Source organism: Haemaphysalis longicornis, unplaced genomic scaffold (assembly GCF_048455015.1).
Source record: "Haemaphysalis longicornis isolate Haplotype H1 unplaced genomic scaffold, Haemaphysalis longicornis Haplotype H1 scaffold_2, whole genome shotgun sequence".
Taxonomy (NCBI): domain Eukaryota; kingdom Metazoa; phylum Arthropoda; class Arachnida; order Ixodida; family Ixodidae; genus Haemaphysalis; species Haemaphysalis longicornis.
In genome coordinates this window covers 164,976,720-164,993,694 of record NW_027526295.1, presented here as the reverse complement: position 1 = coordinate 164,993,694, position 16,975 = coordinate 164,976,720, and the positions used below count along the sequence as shown (strand labels likewise).

The 16,975-nt window shown below is 44.5% G+C and overlaps 1 protein-coding gene across 1 annotated transcript in view; it reads right to left on the bottom strand.

The window, feature by feature from the left end:
- Positions 1-16,975, bottom strand: part of LOC144169434 (uncharacterized) — a 187,684-nt gene that overhangs the window by 159,059 nt on the left and 11,650 nt on the right. The window contains exon 2 of the mRNA XM_077698585.1: positions 5,792-6,011. Within this exon, the coding sequence (XP_077554711.1) occupies positions 5,792-5,821 (30 nt within the window). The 5' untranslated portion in view covers positions 5,822-6,011. The remainder of the gene's footprint in view (positions 1-5,791; positions 6,012-16,975) is intronic.

Below are 16,975 nucleotides of genomic sequence, written 5' to 3'. Positions count from 1 at the left end.
CTTTTCCAGAGCCAGAGCTTCTACCAACACGCCTACCTGTCTTTGTTTCTTTTTCCTTTCACTTAAGTTACTCCACTACCCTGCGCTACCCTCCTCGCACTCTCTTTGCTATCATCATCATAATTAATTCGCCTCAGGTCCGCGTTCACTCCCTGTCACTACCCGCCGCGGTGGCTCAGTTGCTTAGGCGTTGCGCTGCTGAGCACGAGCTCGCGGGTTCGATTCCCGGCCACGGCGGCCGCTTTTCTGATGGAGGTGAAAAGCAAAAACGCCCGTGTGTACGAGATTTCTGCGCACGTTAAAGATCCCCAGGTGGTCAAAATTATTCCGGAGCCCTCCACTACGGCGCGGCTCATCGCCTGCGTTGCGTCGGCGTGTTAAACCCTACAATCAATCATCAATCAACTTCCTGTCACTCTTCCATTTGCCTCCCGTTTGCTTTGTTACGACGCTTCTGAACCGCAGAAATGGACCTTGAAAAAGGTTCGCCTTAAAAGGAATATGATGGTGTACAGCTGCTGTAGAGTGTAATTAAATCACGGACTTGTAAAAGCGAATTGTTCCGTCCCTTTGAGAGCTGGGTCCTAGTTTGGGTGTTTGGAACGGTCTTTTCAAATCGAAGACCGTATGATGGCAACCGCAGCCAGTAGGGTACTTTGAGGAAACATGTGGTGGCACTCCCGAAGTACATCCCGAAATGCGATGTGAACGTAATTCATTCTTGTTTATTTATTACGTCCTTTGAAGTAATGAGTTGATCATTTGTGGGATCAGCTTAAAACGCGCGTGCTATTAAAGGGCATTCGCTGACGACGTTGCAGTTTCATTCTAGTCGTTCGAAAAATTTCTGCTTTCTAACATTCGCACCAGATTTTAGTGAGATAGTTTTTTTTTCCTCTGTTAACCTACGAGATACAATATCTGCGCCGGTCATTTTAGGAGACGTTTTCTCGCTACAGAAACCAACGCTCCACGCCGGATGCGCGGGTTTTTGCTTTCCCGTGAAAAAAAGAAAAGAAAAGTAAAACGTGGAAGGAACATAAAACTTGCAAGCGCGCCTTCCACGGCTTCGTAGTAGAGGCTTCGGAAAGCTGGGGCATCGTGTCTGCGTCTTTTTCTTCGCTTTTTTCTTCGTCCTCATTGGTTATCAGGCCACCAATAGTTCGGGTATCTGTACTGGGAGGCTTCGAAACTGCATGATAATAGCTTTGTGCATGGCCTCCGAGATATCCTCGCGCGCGTTTTGCTCCGGCCGTCCCAATCGCCGCGCGCCCCAGCCAAATTTTGTAAGCGTGCCGGTACCCTCCGCGCTCCGCCAGGCGGCAGTGCACACCTATGCATCGAATTCATCGTTCAGCCCGTAGGGGCGCTGTTTATGCGGCATTTCGCGGCATGTCAACGCTGTAGTTTTTCTGGGTCTTGGCACGAGTGTATTTGCGAGTTTTTTGGCCATATTTCTGCTCAGCTCCTGCCGAAGATTCTGACACAAAACACCTGTAATGGATGTGCCCTTCATTGGAAAAAGCAAGAACTCCACACCTTCAAGGCCCAGGCCTCCGCCGTTGCAGGTCGAGGCCCGCGATTTTCATTGATTCATAAAGGGCAACACTGCTCTCTCGCGCTCTTCCGCGAAGCGAAAGCCAACATATAACTGTAATATACGTTTTATGCCATGAGGCATACAGTCGCATTTAGAAAAACAGCAGCCTATCGTTTTGGTCTGATGTGCAGTCCTGCATTTCCACAGAAACGTAAATTGGCAAGATAATTGCTACAAAGCCTAGATAAAGATAATTACTGGAACGTAATTTAGGAAAAAAAAAAACAAGAATACAGAAAATAGAAAAATAATAAATACAGAAGTGATATTAACAAATTCAAAAATATAAATCTTCTACAGCTCCTCCACAAAACAGACAAAAATAAATAAAGGAGCAGCGAAAATAATACGAAAAACGCGAATAAAATAATTTCGCGAACAGACGAACCTTAATGTAACGCCCTGCATTTGTACAGAAATGCATAATGGCGCGAATAGAGATAATATTGATCGAACGGAATCTTAAAAACTAAAAAATACAAAACCTAGAAAGAAATTATGAAAGTGAACTTACGAACTCAAAAATATGAGTTCTATACATCTTCCGCGCGAAGCGAAGAAAAGAATAAAAAGCTCTGACAAAAATTAACGACGGAAACAAGAATAAAAAAAGTCATGAAAACTCACCAAAGTGTAAATGCATTTGCGCAAAAAAAAAGTGTAATTGGCGGAGTTAGCATGTGTAATTTATCGTTATAATACTGTGAACGGAGACGATTCATTGTACGGAAACTCAAAAGAACCAAAAGCAGAAAATAAAATATAATAGCTAGCTTACAAAATAAAAATGCACATTCGTATACCTTCCCCACAAAAGGAATAAAAAAGCACTGAAAAGAACTACAGAAACACGCACAAAAATGTCGTGAAAACGACCAATCGTGTAAACCCCCGCCTTTGTATAAAAGTGCATAATTGGCACGATAAGATGTTTATTATCCTCAAAATAGCTTAAATGGACCTGATTAATTGAATGGAACTTGAAGACAGAAAAGACCACAAAAATAAAAAAATAAAAATAATTTAAAAGTGATCTTAGAAAATAAAAAAAATAGCGGAGCTAGCACATTTAATCTTTGAATTTATTGGAACCACCAATCTAGCAGCCATCTGCGTGCCCAGATATACAAGCAAAAAACATTCTCAACTGCAAACACAGACAAATAATAAGTCGCACATCCCGTGATAATTATGCAGCTTTATATGCTACGATGTATCGTGTAGTTTTTACAGACCATGATTAGCTTTTCTTAACTGTCGCGCAAATGCGCTATATTAGTTCACTAAGCGTTTACTAAAACCTTGCAAATACTCACTGGCACTGAATTGCAATGGACGGTGGTGTCTGAATGTATCACGGTTGGTTTGTACAAACCAACCGTGATACATTCAGACACCACCATTCAGACACCACCAGCATCTGTCGCCACTCTTGTAAATAATGTTGGGTGAGGACGGGAGGAGTTTTTCAAGGGCACCGCGCGTAAATACACATAGGCAAATCTAAAAAAATAAAAATATGGACGCGAAACTGCAACAGAAAGTGCCAGAACCGACTGCACTTCGCTCGTATGATTGCTGCTTCAACTTCGCACTTGCGCGCCTCATATAATTAAGTTAACCATAACAAATTTGTTATTGTCTTGTACCTGCCATTTTAAAGCTGGTTGCTCGACTCAATTTGACTGCAAGCTGCGAAAACGTGGGTTTCCAGGCTTGCGACAAGCTGCAGTGGAATAGTTAATGCATAGGTGGCGATCGCCGCGGTGTGGCGAAAGACGCGGCCACGCCCCGTTTTCAACTTACGCTCTCTCCGGCCGTTTGGGACGGCCGGAGCAAAACGCGCGCGGGGTGATCACAGAGGCCATGCTTTGTGGAACTAGCATTGCACTCATGCGAAGTAGCGGTAAAGTTTTTGGTAAGTATAGAGCTCGGGGAACCCATATTGCCTCGCATTTAAACCACGCAAGTAGATGTGAGTGCGCCAAGGAACAATTAATCTCTCTATCACAGCGCAATTTATTTCAGTTGCGCATACTGTGTACTTTTTGTAATTTTCTTCTCATTAGTTTGACTAGCGCAATAAAATTGTGGTACTTTCTGCAGAAAAAATGCCCTTAAAACTTTTCAAAATACTTGATGGTGTAATTAAAATACGACTGATTCACGAGATTTAAGTTACTATTTTCATTTTTCTGGCACAAAATATCCTGTTTTGTTATTCAGGCAGCACCCTGGCAGGTGATCCACGTTCGATTTAACGGAAAGTGGAGTCTATATCAAAAGCGTCACTCGGAATTGGGTTCTTCCATTGCATTTGTTACAACCACCTCACCGCGTCATTCGCACATAACTGTAACCTATCCACCTTTTTAACGACGATAGTGTTTCTTGGGCTACTTAAACTTGAAAATTTTGGTCTGTCTGTCTGTCTGTCTGTCTGTATGTATGTATGTATGTATGTATGTATGTATGTATGTATGTATGTATGTATGTATGTATGTATGTATGTATGTATGTATGTATGTATGTATGTATGTATGTATGTATGTATGTATGTATGTATGTATGTATGTATGTATGTATGTATGTATGTATGTATGTATGTATGTATGTATGTATGTATGTCTGTCTGTCGATTCAGCCACCCGGCCAAAAAATAAAATAATGCTGAACCGAGAAGTTTATATAGGCAAAACGCTTCCAAACCACAAAATCTGGTACCATAATTTACACTTGCAACATTGTTGAGCAAAAAGCAACGTATACACATATTTGGAATAACACAATTAATACATATGCGGTTCTAGGCAGTGTTCGTTTAACTGAAAACATATGTGGGCTTGGTATTTGCGATACCAAATAAAATTTCGCGTTGACACAAGCTTTTGATTCAAAAATGCAAAACATAACTCGTGCCCGAGCCTGGGTGGAGTGACGGAATTATGAGTCCAACAGTAACGAAAGGTTCTAATAGATAGCGCGCGAGCAGTATAATGTGCGACAATCGAATTGACCTGATCAAACCTTTATCGTGTTCATCCTGTGAGGAGCGAGACGAGAGATGCGGAGCGTAGGAGGTTGGCGAAATAGAGAAAACAGGCATTTGCGCGGCAGGGGCGGCAGAAGAATATCTTTCGACGACATTTTGCAGTCAAGTGAGCAGACACGCGGCCGATTTTCTTGTATATGCTATTGTTAGGGGGTCGTCATATATCGGCCCAGACACTTACTTTTTCATTTTTTTAGATGCGGTGCATCTCTTGCTCTGAGGCATGTGCCTCCTGCGTCGTCGTCGGCGGCGGCGGCGTCCGTCCGCAGCCCTCCTCCGTTCGCCTCTCCCACAGCTGTGTGCAACACTCTCACTCCGGCGCATTAGCATAACGACAGCTGGCGCGCTTGGTTGTCGTGCGCTTCGCTGCGTTAACGCTGCGTTAACAGCTGCTCCGGTGCGCATGTGCGCGCATGCGCGACTCACCTCCGCGGTCTCCTCTCCTTCAACCCAATGGAAACGCCAATTGAACCCCCAGATGCGCCGCATCACACCAGGGTTCCCTCGTGGGAAGATGGAGGCAATTTTTCAAGCACCCTAGTACGAATAGCTGTGCTCCTTTCTTATGTGATCTCCGTAATTTCCTTCATTGATAAAATCTTTTAGTTGCGAAAAATTGCCGCCTGTTCTTAGGCGGTCTAGGTTTTCGCCTGTTTTTCCACTTTTTCACAATGGTACACGATTCACTAATCCAACTAACCCAAGCCTAGGACGAATCACGAACGCCAGGGTTGCGAAGTTCGCACTCACAACACAGGGATGTGACCCGCGGTGCCAAGACAGCAAATAACTGTAGGTTACTGCGATGACAATAACGGTAATGCGCGTTGTTTTCTGAGCAGGCAAGAACAGTTGCTCCACATTTGGTGACAATCAAATCTCGGTTACACCAACTTTAAAAACCCATACAAAACATATGAAAAAACCCGAAAGGTTACAAGACAAGCGGGAAGTATATATGTAGGCGAGGTGGTACAAAGATTCTTACCCTACCCGCACTGAATATTGAATACGACCGCCTACATGGAAGAGGCTACCAGGAGAAGCAGGAATAAAGAATCCTTGCGTTGGTTTCGTATGCGAGCTTCCGGGAGACTCGATCGCTGAAACGGAAGCAAGTAAGAAAGCGACCGACTCACGGCGAGGAAGGCCAGTCCGTCGAGTCGCATGCCTTTCCGGGGCTCCGCTGAGTGCCGATTCTGGACAATCCTCACGACTGGACTGCAGCCGCCGCCGGCCGGGATCCGCTGCGCTGACGCTGGGCGCTGATGCTGCTGGTGGTGGTGGTAGGGCCGATGTAGACGCTGGCGAAGGAGGCACAGCTGGTGGCCGGCGCCGACCGAGGCATGGGGCGAGGCGCTGCGGCAGAAACGGCGTCAATTCATATTACTGCGCCAATTTTGTTTTTTCTACTTTTTGCGCAGCTATACTGCGTGTTCATTGATGTCTGGGTGTTTTTTGATTAATATATAACACGCAAAACCAACTCGCAATTTTGAGGACCCAAGAGTTACCCGATTACATCGGACGGTACTACTGAAACTTCGTGCAGGGCGAAATTTTTAGCCCTTTGATGTAGCTCAGGAGCAACAACTTACACAATTTTTTTTCTCTGTCGCACATTGTGGTTTTTTCGACATTTAACACCATCTTTTCACAGAAAAAGGTTCCCAGACCTTCGAAAATTAAAAAAAGAGACGGCAGCCCGTACTTCCGTGTGCTAAAGAAAGTATCTTTTATGTGTGTCAACTCGCATCGAGCCCAAGGGCTCAATGGGATAGTGACAGGTAAGCGAAATTGCGCAATTTCGTTGTTAATACGAATGATATCAATACAATCTCTACGTCGTTCTCTTCACTTGAACCATAAATAATGTTGATCAAGGTAGCTTTCTTGTTCAACTGTTATATGGGCAGCCAGCGCCCAGTATTTCTCAGTGCCCAGTGGGTCATTGTGTTCATCGTAATGAACCAAACTTTTTCCTGACTTCATGTTTGGGATGTCAGAAGTTCTTTTCAATCATAAAAATGTTTTCAAAATCTGAAGCTAAAAGCCAGAGTTGTGGGCACCTTAAAATCCCTTAGGCTACGGTTGCATGAGCAGTCTTGAGACTCAAAAATAAAACTTCATGGGATTAAGACACAGATAGCACACGTGTAAACTCGACAGGTATGAAGTTTGTAAAAATAACAAGATTTGTTTTTAGAGATCTGAACGAGTAGTCATTGCAAGCAAAATCCAAGTCCATGTTAAGGGCCAAAGAGACGTTCAAGGATTGATGACGACGGGTTTAAGCCTTCTTTGTATTCTAAGAAATGAAATTTCATACCGCTTTTGTTATTCGTGGAGATTGAGCCTCATAGGGAACAAGGGTACTTTCTGAACGCAGCCCCAAAGCATGAAGTATTTCGCACTCATATATCTGTTAGTTTCGTCAATTTGTCATCACAACTACATAACGACCTTCCGAAACCCATGACCGATATTTTAACGGTGATAATCCCACGGGCTATCCCCGTGACTGGTTATTAAACTGTCGATTTTGAATGTTCTTCCTGTACAGCAGAATTCAACTGCCAAATTTAGTGCTTTTATTGCACAGCTCAATGCCGAGCTTCAATTTTCTGGCTTGTAACCAGAAGTACACTGTCAGTCGAATCAACAGTTTTTGCATCTCCAACCCGAACGCCATGTTAATTAACGGGCAGGTTTGAAATACATTTTGTCTGCAATTTCTCAATAATTAATAGCGGAAGTCTGGAATCGTTCATTCGTCTTCCCGCCTGCCTCCTTGGGGTTTCATAAATTAATTTTTTTTTCGTACTTCACCTCTAACACGTCACTGCCCTCCGTCTTTATCGAGTAACTCTAGTGAGAAATGTATATCTGCCGACCATATGTTCACTCGTCTTCCCGCACTTGTTGGACTACGCATGAGCGGAATGATGCTTCTGAATTTTGTGTCAAGCTCGACCACGATGAGAGATGTCAACAAATCCCAGGCAGATAATTTTACCGCAGTGTAAAAGGCAAAATTATTGACATCGTTGTTATGAAATTTTGTGCACTTTTACTCAAAGTACCTCCATGTAGATAACCTGCACACAGTGCCACCAGCGCAATGTCCACAGATTTGGAGCATCAGAAAACTCGAGAATGTCAGTTGACCTTCCCCCGAGGACACTGTCGTGCGCGCGAAATTCCAAAGTGAACCTCCCTATGAGCTATGCAGACGGCAAAGCGAGAAGTCAAGAAAACATCCCGGCATTCATAACCCTTTCTATGGTTGCGCGATGGGAATAGACTATGTGTTGGTATGAAGGGGAGGTACAGGAGGGTCTAAGACATTTCTATTTTGATCACACAAATGATTATTGATATCTCTACCCACTTATGAGATAATCGCCTGGGTTTTATTCCACTTTTGGTTCCATAGGAAGCAAATTCTAGTCAACAATGACGGATTATTCATCCTTCTTGTGAGTTAAAAGCAGCTCATAAGCAGTGTTTATAAATCCCGGAAGTTTGCGCCCTAGACGGGGATTAGTTGTATCTTGGTACAAACGAAAGCTGCAATGGAAGGTTATAAAGTTTTTCAGAAGACTTTGCAGTTGAGCAATTCGTCCTCTTCCCGTATCTGAACCCCTTCCCACCGCTTATCTAGGGCAGTCGCTCTGGTCGCTCTACGAACTAGGTTAACTAGGTGGCTAGCGAGCTAATTGATCAACAACTCGGAGCAAGGGAAAAGTCTTGGATGACCAGTTTAGGAAATGCGTGCTCGGCAGGCACAGACTATTCTTGCACCTGAAGTTTAATTGCTGCGACAAGTGGTTGAAGGCGGAAATACTTCGAAGCACGGTTATGCCAATAGCTGGTGATATGACGGGGGAGTTTTCTTTTTGGTTTTTCCCAAACTCATCTTTTGTTGGTAAAAAACTTAAGGCTCCTGTTGACGTGTTATACAACAAAGCTGTATATACCTCTATTCCTACACGGTTCAATCGCATCCACCAATAGAGCACGCTTTGCAGCAAAGCCAACCTTCTTGAGAATGTTCTGTAGCTCTCAATATAATGTAGATATCTGGAGTAAATTTTCCTGAAACTGGCCCAAATTAGGTCTGTTAAAGTTTATCGGTAAGACTACTCTATCCTTTGGGCGAGTTTAATATACTTGTGATAATTAGTGAGTTCACCGTTGAGAGAGAGATATATAATCAACGTTAATCGATCAAACTGGTGATTGAGCCGTCACTCGGTGGGATGGGTACCCTTGTGTCCTTGCTGCAGCCCTGACACGGGTGACCAGAAAGATCTGGTCAGCGTGATGGGAGCTGGTCAGCAGGCCCTCCCACTGCTCGAGGGGCGAGTGAGATTGGGGGATGAATGACAGGCCCGCACCATGTAGTACGTAGTATTTAGAGAGGGACAGAAGTGACAGGTGAAGGGGTATTGAGAGTGGAGGATAGGCCTTATGCAAAAGTGCTGCTCTCCGTCTGAGTCAAACCGAACACTCCTCTCGACGCCATGTTGAAGGATAGCGTCGGTCGCCGATACGCGTGCTACACGTGCGTTTTCTCGTGTCGTGCTGACTCGCTTCCCGCCCCGTGCGATTTGATAGCACGTAAAGCATGACAGGGGGCGGCAGAAAGTTAGATGGGCAGATTAGATCAAGACGTTTGCGGTGTAAATTGGTCGCAGTTAGCACAGGACCGGGATAATTGCAGATCTACGGGAGAGGCCTTTGCCCTGGGATGTGCGTAGACAGGCTGATGCTGATGCTGATGCTGATGCTGCTGCTGATGATGATGAATGTGCCGTGGTACCCGTACGGCTTCAAGGAGACATATTATGTATCCAGAACACAATCGCAGGCGCACCAAGAGCGGAGTTACTAGTTTGCCACCAAATAAGAGAAATCATCCATCGTGGAGTGCTGTGAACAATCTCGAGCTGTTTTTTCACGTAAGGCATTGTGATTAGCCATGCTTTACTGTCTTGTTGATCATCAGGAATGCAGTGGAATGACACCTGGAGAAATGAGGTGACGTGAATGTTGTTATGAAGGGTCAAATAACAAACTAATCGCTGTAACCTGCATTCCCAAACTGAAATTTGTGCTAGCTTGTAATCGCAACTACCATATGATGGGTTCATTCACTGAAGCTTGCAAAGAGGAATATTTTACAAAATGGAACAGAGTATGACGCTGTTAACCCCCCCCCCCCCCCCCCCCCCGTAATAACATGGACAAAGAACCGCCTCCTCCTTCTTGCGCTACCGCCTCAACTACATGCGGAAAACGTTGTTCAAAAATCATTCATTGCGCTAATCGTCCAGCTAAAGCATCCACACTTACCCGCATATAAATGTACCCAAACTGCGCCTTTTTTTGTGCTCTCATTTTCCCTGTGCTGCATCATTGCATAGCGTCTTTTCTTTTTGCCTTCGGCGCATTTTCTGCGCTCTTGTTGTCTAATTGCGCCACATAATCGCCATTCATGGCAAGAACAATCACAGATAAAGCAATGATTAAGGTTCGGCGCATAGTTCACTCACGGGAACACTCGAGCTCATTACGCATGCCATGTGGTGCGAACAGAGAGTGTTTACGTCAGGTGAAAAAGCTACTGCCGGAAATTTTCTTCGTCGTGGGCACGTAAAAAAACGTATTCCTGCAAATAGCACATAAGGAACATCAGGCCATGAGTTCTAGCACCTAAGTTTGCCTTGAGTTCACAAAGCGTGTATGTCCACACGGCGTTTGCAGCCTCCCCGTTCAAAATTCAGTAGACGTTTCTGCCTGCCGAACGATGAAATATTTTAAACACCGAACGAGCAAGAACGAACGCTAACACATCAGTATTTGGGCACGTACGAAGCCGTTCCATTTAGTGTTGGCTTTAAATAATTTTACAGCCTCGATCTCGTTTGCGCCGATCACCGCAGTAATAGCCCAATAGCCGCTGCGTTAGCGCAAAGCAACTGGCAGATTTGAAACAAGCAGCCAGTTATTTGGTAACACCTTTAGTATCACACGGATTTTCATAGTCAAATGAACGATGGTATGAATAACAGCGCACGCCACACGAAGAAAAGAGAACGTATACTATAGCAACGTCCACGGTCGTTGCGGGACCTGCGAGGACACAACAAATAATACTACGACTTCCAGAGTTATTTCCTTCGAAGTGCAGAGCACTTTAGGCGCTCGCTTTGTCGTTGTACCTCCTTGCTGGCCACACGGCGTTCCGTCGTAGCAGCTGTCGTTGCGGCGTAACCCAGAGGCTTCGAAAGCCAAGCGGTTTATAAAGTCATAAGCGTCCGAAACTCGTGAACCGCTGGTGCTTGTCATGTTTAGCGAAAAGAAAAGTGTAGGTACATTTGAGGCAAGATATACGTAATTAACCGGCAGCGCCCGGCTTCATTTATTTAAGAATGCTCGTTGAGTTGGTTTTTTAAGCGAAAAAAAAAAGTGGCAGTGCAACGCCGGCACGTATGGAAGGAAAAGCAAGCACAAAAAGAACATAACACCCGCGGTCGGAGTTCCAGGCAAGGGGTTCTCGAGCACTATGAAGGCGGGAAATTTGAGTTGCATTGGGTTGTAAGCGTGAATGGATAACAGCGTTACAGGCCATTATGGCGGATCACTGCTCTGCACTTGCAACAGCGGTCACCTTGAGTGCAACGGCTTTAATTTTTTCCATTGAGCATCCTTGTTCCCATTTTGTGTGTATCATGGCACACAACAGTATAAGTGGACATCCTGGGCGCCCTAACCCTTTATGTAAATAAAAGTTATTTCTCTCTCTCTCTCCTGGACGACAGCACACGCGAGATCACTCATCACTCTGTACAGTCGGTGGCTCCGTTTTCCGGCTCAACCCATGAACATGGCGCCCGCGCTGGCGGCGGCCGCGCGAGGGCAGCAGATTTAGTATAAGGCCTATAGGTGAGAAATATTAAGAATTTCCATCTGCTGTCAACGCATAGGCTTCAACCGGAGAGAGAGAGAGAGAGAGAGAGAGAGAGAGAGAGAGAGAGAGAGAGAGAGAGAGAGAGAGAGAGAGAGAGAGAGAGAGAGAACTTCATTCGCCCAGAAGTATAGAGGTTAAGCTCTCTCTGTCGCATTATTCAGCCAAGAGGTTTTGGTTGCTGGCGGCTTTTACGGTTATCTGAGTACGGTTAAAGAGAATAGTTAGAACTGTTGTTTTATTGCATCTACCCAAAACACATTATATGATGTTGGGCTGCTCAAAGAATCGCATAACTTCGAAAAGTTCATCTCAGCAGGTATCATGGATACGTATCAACCACAGTTTAAATATAAATAACACGAAGCCACCGCTCCTTAGGCATTCGAGCATCATCACGAAGTCATCGTCAAACAGACAGCCCATGTTTGTCTGCCAGCATAAAACTGTAGTACTTTCTTGTTTCATTGAGCTAATTAACTAATTATGCTAAATCACAAATGACAAACAATCGTGTTTTGTTTCTTGCACACGTTTGGGCTGCGCCGTGGTCAATCGTTTTCTGTGTCGCGCATTCTTTTGGATTCGCTGTCCAACCCACAGAGTTTCATGCTAATATATACTAGACGAGAAGCTGGCGCTAGAGTCTAGGCTAGCCACCCTTCAACGAGAGTGTGGTCGTGTACTACACAAAAGCTTTCCCTTTGTACTTGGCATGGCTCATGAACAAGCTCTAAAGTTGTGTGGCTGCAAAAACTATATTAATGTTGTTAAAATATTATGTAGAGTTGTTTTGTCCACATGAAAGCACAGCTATGGAGAATTTATTTCCCATGGTCTTTTTAAAACCTATGTGCAAGAAGGACGAGCGAGTTGCAAAACCAGACGAAGTAAAAATGGAGCACTGTCAGCTGTTACGGCAGCTCTTACAGCGGCACAGCGCCCGAGCGCGACGGTTTCTTGTCTATCATATATACAACTTTATGTTTTTGAAACCCTACGCGGCCTTTTTTTAAAGACGAATGGTTGCCATTAAGTGTACGTAGCCCTTGCGTGTTAATGTCGATGAAAATGATAATTTATTTTGCTCATTAAAAGAAACATAACCGATATTTCTATCGTGTCGCTTAATGCCCGTGAGCAAGGCTTACGTACACGGTCAGCAAAGCATATGTTGTTGTACAAGCGATCTTTCCTCCGGAGTTTGGCTTTGGCTTCCTTCTGAATTTCCCGGCAACTTGTTCATCGTAGTTGATGTCTTTCCGGAGCCTCGCGTCACTATATTTTATACGATGAAATGTGCCGCGGTCGCAAGCGCGCAACAACGAACATAAGCACCGCCCTTTTTTGTCAGCGCATGCAGTTCACCGACTTGTTAAACGTAAGCCATTACCATCGTCACTTACGTTAAAAGGAGTGGCTGCATTCAGATGGGCGAGGTGGCCCATATTGAATTGTCCTATTGATTAGAACTTCAGGAGAAATATCGGTTGCTTTCTTGCCCATCCTAGCGAAAAATTTATGAAGCGATGACTGTAAAGCGGCAGTACGTTTTAAAAAATCGTTTCAACGCGAAGCTTCATTTTCTAGGAATGACGTCGAGTGCATCCCAGAAAATCATTCTACAAATATTACACATGTGCAAAGAACGTCTGCGAAATCAATTCCGCAAAACTAAACTTTTTATGAAGTGCTGCGCCTATAGCAATTCTACTAAATTATACTGAAGTTTAAGTCTACAGCACATCGATTTAAGACGATTTTTCCACAGCACATTTTTAACCAAAGCGCGAGCTACTGCTGTCAGTATGCGCTCTCTTTTAGTGGATGCACCCCTTACATTCAGTTGTGCAGTATTTGGCGCTAGCTGGCGAAAATCTTGCATGCGCGGATGAGTGTTGGCCTAGGACGTGGTTTTGAGCCCTTTTGGCACAAGGACTCAGAGACGCACAAAACCCGCATGCGCACTATTATATTCCTAACCCAACATTATGCCTAACCAAGGAAATTTAATTAGCCGTGACAGCATCTGGCAGGCGACGTCTTATCGGTCATCCATATCTTTTCAACCTAAGACTGTATCGAAGTACTAAACGAGTCGCAGAAGCACTTGTTTGGACTTAGCTAGAAGCCGGCATCGAAGAGTGGGAGGTCGCGCTGTCCAGCTTGGACCAGGAGTACCAGCGACAATTCGTAGACCAGGTACAGCTCATTGAGGCTGGCACGGCATAATTCTGTTGACAACGCAAGTGTTAGGCGTCTCACAAAAAAACGCAATGTCGAACTTTTAAGTACGCATGGAAACCCGAATGCATTCTTTCTATTTATTTATTTATTTATTTATTTATTTATTTATTTATTTATTTATACTGCGATCTTAGATCAGGATTTTAGCAGGGTGGGGGAAAAATATTTTACTTAAGTCACCTTCCCCGCAAAACAAACATAAACAAAATATACCGAAAACGGGAAAAAATGCATCCCGTGAGCAGATGCGACTCAAAAGCAGATACCGATTTTTCGGTTACCGCCTTCTTAGAGAGGTTGTTTTATTCGGCAGTGGTTCTTGTGAGGTAAGAGTATTTGAAGCAGTTGTTACGCGGATGAAGCGGTGTGATTGATAGCGCGCCACGGTGTCGTGCATCGTAATTTGTTGAAACGTTAAAGGTGTAGGAGGTGTCAATAGCATACTGTCCAGTAACTATTCGATAGGAAAAATGGTCACGAAGCCTGCTGTATAATGTCAAAGTGCTGGAACTTCACTATACGTTGCTGCTGGGACCGGGATAATGACGGCACCGACATGACCGACTGCAGTCCTTTTTTGTTTTGTAAGGAGCGTTGGGGGGGGGGGGGGGTGTCCAATTTGGAACAGCAACGCAACTCGTTCTGTTAAAACACTCCGTTGTTATCGGCTGTTGCAAATGTAACGGTCACTATAGTTCATTTGCTTCTATCGGCAAACGTGATGTCCCTGCCAAACGGAGGCTTATCAAACTCATTTCGTTGATATTAATCCCGGTCAAGGAGCGAGAGAGGTTTTCGACATCAGTAACACTCACTGAAACGTGAGCGGGATTATCTGAACCCAAACGAGGGTATTTGGGTGCAACGTCGAACCACGGTACAACTATTTCAAACACGGACAAACGACGCCACAACGAGTAACTTTATTTCGGCATAAGCACGGATTGTAATCCCAGTTATTTGTAATTTCGCCCATGGCAGGAGGTAACGAGAAAAAAAATTCTTTCAAAGGACACGAGCCACTTCAAATGCAGAAAGCGTGGACGTGGGTCTTCTCCTTGTACTAGAAATAGGATTGTTTTAATTGTTGACACGTGACCTCCGTTTATTGTGTCATTGATAAAAGCGGTAGATATAGTCTACAGAAGTTTAGGTGAGTTGATTTACCACAGCGCTTGACAAAAGAATATTTCGTGAAACTGGCGCAGGTGAACCTTGTTCCAGAGTTATAATGCACGGAATGCCCAAACGAGAAGTGGAGTCGTGTTAGCGTATACGGAGGTAGCGAACATTCTTGCGATAACAAGTCGCACTCAGGCTGAAACTTTTAATGGCCGAGCGAATCGGAAAGTCGTCGTTTTCAAATGTCGACTTTAACTATCTGGGAGCAACCAGACGCGTTGCATATTGTGCATGCAAGAAGAGTTTATTTTGAACACTAACTTAATAAGAACTAAGTAGAACCTTTGCGGTTTTGGTATTGTTATTCAGAAAAAGTTGCTGCTTAAAGCGTTACGGCTGATGGCTTGCTTCTCTGTGGAACTCGATAGATAGACGTGATGTCGAACACGAAGCAAAGGTGTACCTCCAATACAATCTTTGGGAGGGAATTAGGCAGACCATGTCATAATTTTCGAGCAGTTCGTCATGAAAATATTTCCAAGTCACGAAAGCTGCCCGTGCCGTTAGCACATTTGGAACGAGACATAAAAAAGGAAACAGTATAGAGTACCGCGTTCTAAAGCTGCAGTAATTGAAACGATGATGGTTGTCTCTGTCCTTTATATAGTTTGGCCATTTGTACAAACTGCACTTTACCAACATGATTGAGTTCAAAAGGTGCAGAAAGCTCAAAAGAGTATAGCGGACATAAACGCCGCTATTGTGGTTAATAATAGCGCCAAGTAATTTCTCACAGACGAGGATGAAATTTCAATATCGGCGATGACTGAGGTTTCTGCTTATGCTGCAGCAATACGTATCTGGCGATTAAACTCATTTTCGGGGTTCGTTTCAGAGAGCCATGCACTCGCAAGTCACCGTTCTTGAGGGTTAGAAAATTGCTGGTCTGTGTTTTGCAAACATTATCAGACAGCAACAAAAGCAACAAATAGACTTTGCGAACAATCCAAGGCTGTCGCGCGTAAGTGCAGATGCCGCCACCTCGAATACTCGTGTCATGTAGATATGAAGTCTGTGAGTCACAGGCGCGTGCCATTGGAAACTGAACATGCTGGAACTTCAAGACATGATTGTGCATCGGCGGCAGAAGTAGGCATGCCAAGAAAATGCCTTGCCATGCGACATCGTTCTGTCCAAGAGTGCAGTTTCTCAATCAAGGTTACAAAAAAACAGAAGTGGAGGCTCAACACAGCGCCTGGAGTATGCACGAGGAAGCGGTTACACAAGTGGAAGGAAGGAGTACTTAGAAACGACCGGCCTCCATTATTAGTTATGTCCAGCGGTATTTACGAAGAGGACAATTTGGAAGCCTCGCAACTTTGTGCATGATAATTAGATTTTAAAACGAAAGTGATGGTTGTTATTGTTGTTTACCAGAAGCTCGGACGTCCCGAGAAACTCCGATCCCTGTTCGGGACTTTTGTTTTACATTCAGGAATATTCTGAATAACCAGTCAAACCGAACGAACCATGTGCTCTGGGAAACCTCTGCAAATTATCCAGCAGGCCCGGCCGTACGTTCTTGAGACTTCCACTGCCCACATTTTCAGCAGCCCGAGTTTGAGAGCACGCTCCGGCACCTGTGCATCGCCCAATTTAGCCGAGTCCCTTGCGAATTATAAAATGGAATCTTTCCTTGTCGACTTCATACACAAAACGCCGTTTCGAGCACCTTACTGCCAATCTGCATAGTAAAAAGTGCCGTCGTTGAAATATAGCCCAGATTCAGCCCTGCGTCGTTCATTCTGGCGTACTCGAGGTTTTTAGCGCAACGATGCCCATCTGCGGCTTTGTGTTCCGTCCTCTCTCGAGTCTCTGAAATAACGATCCCGAAAATTAGGCTTTTGTAAAATATGCAGCTCTCGAAAGAGCACAATGCTCTTTGCCAGGTAGAAAAAGAACAATCACGCAGAAAGTCCTT